The sequence below is a fragment of the Elephantulus edwardii genome, unplaced genomic scaffold (assembly GCF_000299155.1).
Source record: "Elephantulus edwardii isolate Elephantulus edwardi_28Jun2011 unplaced genomic scaffold, EleEdw1.0 scaffold00164, whole genome shotgun sequence".
Lineage (NCBI taxonomy): Eukaryota > Metazoa > Chordata > Mammalia > Macroscelidea > Macroscelididae > Elephantulus > Elephantulus edwardii.
This window is the reverse complement of record NW_006399914.1, coordinates 4996172-5002577: the sequence shown is the minus strand read 5'-3', so window position 1 is coordinate 5002577 and position 6406 is coordinate 4996172. Positions and strand designations below refer to the sequence as shown.

At 34.7% G+C, this 6406-nt stretch overlaps 1 protein-coding gene across 1 annotated transcript in view; it reads left to right on the top strand.

Moving 5' to 3' along the window:
* FAM227B (family with sequence similarity 227, member B) overlaps positions 1 to 6406 on the top strand; it is a 103168-nt gene that overhangs the window by 60845 nt on the left and 35917 nt on the right. Inside the window, exons 7-8 of the mRNA XM_006895326.1 lie at positions 1795 to 1899; positions 4469 to 4567. Of these exons, the coding sequence (XP_006895388.1) occupies positions 1795 to 1899; positions 4469 to 4567 (204 nt within the window). The remainder of the gene's footprint in view (positions 1 to 1794; positions 1900 to 4468; positions 4568 to 6406) is intronic.

The following is a 6406-nucleotide window of genomic DNA, read 5'->3' as shown; positions in this document are numbered from 1 at the left end:
GGAGTGTCAGAGACAGTGTGATTGGCACAGGACAGAGCGGAGTTTAGGGCTGTTGTACATAGGGTCGCTATGAGTCGCAGGCGACTCGACGGCACCATAACAACAACAACAACATCATTTGGTGCCTAAATGTTGACCAAGGTTATATTTTGTTGATCTATTTTGTCTTTAATCATTATGTAATTCCCTTCCATATCCTTTATTGTGGTTTTCATTCTGATGTCTATTTTATCAGAGAATAGTATTGCCACTACTGGTTTTTCTGTGGTTGCCATTTGCATGGTATATTCCCTCCCCCCACCGCCAGCCTTTGATTTTGAGTCTCTCTTTTTCTTTATTTCTAAGATGTGTCTCTTATGGAGCAGAACAGCATATGGTATCATATGACAGCTATTGATGGGTTGTTGGTTTTTTTTTTTTCTTTTATCCATTCTGCTACTCTTTTTCTCTTAATTGGTGCATTTAGTCCAATCACATTAAGCACAGTTATTGTCAGGCTAGGTTTTATCATTCCCACTTTGCTGTGTTTCTTTTCCTATTGTTTCTGGTTACTATCATACATCCATTTTCCTTTGATGTCTCTGCGTAAAGTGTTTCCCTTAAAATTTTTGGTGTTTTGGTTTTGTTTTCACATGAATACCCTGACTTCTTCATATGTGATGGACAGCTTTGCTGGGATCCTTGGCTGGCAATGTTTTCTTTCAACTTTCTGTATGTTGTGTACTGTTGAATTGGAACTGACCCATAGCTGACCTTCCAGCAGGTTTTTAGAGGCAGTTAATCACCGAGGGGGAGATTGCCATCCTTCTCCTAACAGTGTGCCTTGGGGATTGGAGCTCAGCTTCTTGCCCTTAGGCCACCAGCGCTCCCTAACTTTCTGTATGTGCCATCCCAGTGTCATTTGCTGCCGTGGTTTCTGCTGAGAAATGAGAACTTGACTAATTGTTTTCTCTTTGTAGAAGACTCTTTGTATTTCTCATATTATTTTGGGTGTTCTAATCTTTTAATTTGGAGAATTTGACTGTGATATTCCTTGATGTTTTTGTTTTGGGGTCTAATCTATTTGATGTTCACTGAGCTTCTTGAATGTGGCTTTCTTTGTTCTTCTTAATACCTGTAAAGTTTTCTTCCAGTACCTTTTCCACAATTTTATCAGTGACTTCCCTGTCCCTCTCATGTTCTGGAATTCCACTCATATGTATGTTGTTCCTTTTGATGTCATTCCACAATTCTAATGTTTTCTTTATTTTCTTTACAGCTCATCTCTGACTTTTATTCTAGGATGTTTCCATTAAGGCTCTTGTCTTCCATCCTCACTGAAGTCACTCTGTTCCATTTCTCCTGTTCCACTTTTTTGTCCCTCTAGTATGTTGGACATTTCTGCCATTTAGGTCTTAATATTCTGGATTGCATTTTCATGCTTTTCTGTTATTTTCAGTACTGTGTTGGCTGTACCCTCTCTGTCATGTGATGACTTTTAAAAGTTCTTATTAAGTACTTTTTTTTATAAACTAGCTAAATTTTTTTGTCATTTGAGTATATGTCAAATCTAGTTCTCAAATATGCCTTTGTTTTATTTTTACATTTGTCACATGAATATGCCAGTCACCTGTATTTCAAAGAAGCAGAATATTTGAATATTTTCATCTCAGTAGAATATGTATTTTTTGTTTAATGTCATAAAAAGAAGTACACTACGGTTTTTTGTTTGGAAACTATAATTATGTATTTCCTTTTCTGACCCATATGAAGTACTAAACTGAGAAGTTTTTTATAGCATTTCCTTCTTTCTAGGGCTACAGCTTCTCAGGATTTAAAGCAAATGAACTTACTCAACTACCCAGACATTTGGATGCTGAACAAATTTTTCTTTTTATATTAAAAGCGCATGACTTTGATGTACGTAAGCATTTTCTTGTTATTGTACAATGGACTTTGAAAATATAATTTCATAAACCAGGACTTTACTTACTTAGAGCTATGGTAAATGAGGTATAAGACAAACTTTTGAGCCTTAAATCCTCCAGTAAAGACTAATGATATCTGACACACTGACTACTGGAAGAGAATGTTTTGGACTATGTATTGTGATCTCAGGAGTCTGTGTTTGCCAGTGTGCATTGGCTTGAGTGTAACAGATGTTTTCCTCTTCCTATTTCTACTCTAGGGGACTCTGATGGCCTAGTGGATAAGGAGTTGTACTGCCAACAAAAAAGTCAGACAATTCAGATTTACCATCTCTCCTACAGGAAAAAACATGGATAATCTCCTTGCAATTTGAAGAGCCTGAAAACCCACCGAAGGGTCAATTATGAGTCAGTTCAGACTCTATGACAATGAATTATTCCTGCCCTATGGCTTAGTATATATTTGTCCTGCTATTTTTAATATTTTTAGTTGCATGACTAAATATAGCTATCTTTCAAAGAATTTAAAACTTTTTTCAATAATAAGTAAAACTGAAAACTAGAGCAATCATACAGTTAGTTACTTTGCCCTAAAAACACCTTTATTTGAAATTTCCAAGCAAAGTAAACACAAATATTCTATCTTCTCTCCCCTCTGCCTGCATATTTTAATTTTCTTCTTTATGTGTATATACTTTTCATACTTTTGTGATTAAAAAGATAATTTCTTACTGTGTTCTTAACTGCCTCTGGAAACCCACTGGACAGTCAGTTATGGGTTGGTTCCAACTGGATAGTATTCAACAGCAACAAGAAATCTAAATTGAAGTTACTATCAGTATACTCCATACTAAATGACCTATGAAAAAGAAATATCCCCACAAAATACATGTTAAAGAATTTTCTTCCTAGAAAACTTGTAAAAATGTCTTTCTTACAGACTTGTAATTGAGAACTAGAATTTGTTCTTAGTGGATTTTACTGAAAGGAGTCTTGGAAGCTATTGAATCTGGCATTTAGAATATTTTCTCAATCTCGGAATCTCTCATTATTATTGTCAGAACTGACCCTCCTGTGGATTTCCAAAAGGCTATAAACCGCATGGGAGGAGATCATCTATCTTTTTTCCCTCAGAGCTGGATTTGAACCACAACTTAACTTGAGTTAGCAGTGCAATTCTCAACGAACTATGCCACCAAAATTCCCACAGAATATTTTTATTAATAAAAAGAGAAAATAATCAGTTGAATATACTTATTCAGATCAAAATTTAGAGTTGTTGGCAGTACTAGTAAATATATTTCACCTTGTAGGCTAATTTTTATAGTTGTCTTCTTGTGCAGAGTGTTATGGTTAGACAGATTCTGCAGCCACAAAATTGCCTCAACATTGGGCTCAATGCTCAGATATAATGAAAGTGGTGCAAGAGTGGGAAATGTTTTGTTCTCTTATGTGTGAGGTCTCCATAGTCAGGCCAAGTTGTTAGCAATTAACAATAGCAAGGGTCTTAACTAGGTTCACTGGGATAGAATCAACTGGTGACTGTTGATATCTGCTGTTAATGTTAAAAAGAAAATTATGGCATGTTCTGTGTTTTTAATATTCTTGGTATATCCTACATTTTCTTTATAGTAGCTACTAGTCAATATGATTATTGATCTTTTGAAATTTGGCTAGGGTGAATAATAACCTCACTTTTTAACAATTTTATTTTACTTTCCATAACTTAAATATTAATCTAAAAATAAGCTATTTAGTTAATGAAAAAATTAAGTGTGATTGGAAGTAAATGATAGTCATAGATTGTATGAAATATAAATACTAATCTACTATTTCCTTTTTGGCTTTGGTCATAATGTAAGTTTATAGTTCAGTTTCACTAGAGAGGTGTTTACATTACACAGTTCATTTAAATTTACCTTTTCCTTTTCTTCTTCCCATGATGAACTTTAGTACAACTTGAATATAATACACAGAAGATTCCTTGTTTTCCGTATTTCAGTATTTCTAATGAGACTTAATATTAAAATTAAAATGTCATATAACTATAAAATACACATTTGGAAGACTTAGTACTAAAGTAAATATTTTTGTTTTATTAAATGATAATATTACACATTTGGTTAAATAAAATGGTACTAAAATTAGTTGTTCCTTTTACTATTTTAATGTGAGAGCTCTGTTGTCCTAGTTGATAAGAGAGATATGCTGTTAACTCAAAGGCTATTGATTCAAATCTACCAGCTACCCATATAAGAAAAATGGAGATTTTCCATCTCCATCTTCCCTGGATATTTATAGCCACTGAAAACTCACTAGAGTTAGCTATGAGTTCCAACTTGACAGCAATGAGTTTGAGTTTTTGAGACTTGATAATGAAAATTTTTATATTTTACTTATAATAGTCAAGCGACTCGACGGCACATAACAACAACAACAACAACAGCAACTTATAATAGTGGTAGCCTTTAGCTTTTGGATAAATCCCATTTACATTATTGTTCTTAATAATGTGTTTTAATTTTATCTCCCTGTTTCACTCTACCCTTGCATCCCCATAGGAAAATACTTTCAAAATCTGGAAGGCTCATTTTCTCTCAGATGCCTCTATTGCTCTTTTACATGATTCCTTTTGGTGGTGGTTTCTCTATAAATTTAAGGTATAGTAATATTTTAAAAAATTTTTCCTTAAAGTTGATTTGCAGCATAACTAATCTTTCAGTAAAAGTAGCACTTTAAAAATGGGTATTTTTGGTCCTTTAGCAAAAATTAGTTTTTAAATATTTTATAAATGAAATCATGTTTGAAGTTTTTATTTATTCCAGAAGGGTTAAAACTTTGATATGGAATTCAACAATCTTAGACCTTTTTGTCAGAAAAGGATTAGTGAATCAACTAGCAAACATGGTAGTTTGATTAACCAACTACAAATTAATCAATCATCAGAGTGATGTAATGAAGTTGTAGCTTTACTCAATAATATAATGGTCTGTGACAGAGCACCCATTGCTATCAGTAACACTTTGACACAGTGACTGTAGCAGTGGACACAAGCTTGTTAGAGATGGTGAGGATGGCATAGGATAGGACAGAGACCTTAAATGTTATTCATAGTGTCACTATGAATTGTTGCTAGCTCACCAACACCTAACAACAACCTGAAGACTGGGGGCAGAAAGGGTCTTCACTTGACTCCAGAAGATGAGAAATGTGATTATGATTAAAAAGAGGGCCAAAGTGGGAAACATTTTCCAACCTTCTTCTGGAGCAGTGATGTCAAATCAAAAACCAGCTACCACGCCAGACACGAAGAACTCTGCCACACCAATGGCCCGTAGAAAACAGAGTGCTTCACTTGTCCCACCAGCCCAAAGCAAGATATCAACCCCCAAAGAAGACACAGTAGCAACGGATTTCCTGGAGCCAGAAAGCCTGATGGATCTTTCTGATAGTGATTTTAAAAGAACAATAATTGAATATTTACAATGGATAAAAAAATAACTGGATGAAATACAGAATAGTGCTAGCAAAGGTAAGGAGGAGCTTAAAAAACAATCCAAAACAATGCAGAGAAAACAAATGAAGCATTTGAGGCATTGGAAAAACAAGAAATTGTGATCCAGAATTTGAAATCTAAGGTTTCTGATGCTGTCAACATGATGGAGGGATATACGAATAGAGGAGAAGAGATGGAAAACAGAATCAGTGAAATAGAAGATAGAATTGTCACCAGAGATCTGACTGAGAAAAAAGCAGAATCCAAAAAGAAGGAAACAAAAGAAAGCTTGAGAATAATGTGGGATACCATTAAAATAAATAACATCCACATCATGGGAATCCCAGAACGGGAAGAAGCAAGTAAAGGCACTGAAAAAGTTGTGAAAGAATTACTAGAGGAAAACTTTCCGGGCATAATGAAGAACAACAGAATATATATCCAAGAAGCTGAGTGAACACCGTATAGAATAGACCCTAAAAGAAAAACACCAAGGCACATCATTGTCAAATTTGCTAGAACTAAAGACGAGAGAATACTAAAAGCAACGAGAGAGAAACAAAGAGTGACCTATAAGGGAGAAAAGATAAGATTAACTGCTGGTTTCTCAGTGGAAACCATGCAAGCAAGAAGAGAGTGGGATGGCACTTATCAAACACTTAAAGAACACAACTTTCAACCAAGAATACTGTATCCTGCAAAACTATCCATCAAGTACTAAGGAGAGATTAAAATATTCCCAGAAATACAAAACCTAAAGGAGTTCGTAAAAACAAGACCAACCATACAGGAAACACTGAGAGATGTCCTGGAAACAGAGATGCCACAGAAGACAGGATGGACCAAAGTAACTAGCAACAACGCCAAAAAGAATTGAACAAAATGACAGCAATAAAACCTTACCTCTCAATAATTACACTGAATGTGAATGGATTAAATGCACCACTGAAGAGAAAAAGAGTAGCAGATTGGATAAAAAAACAAAATCCATCAATATGTTGCC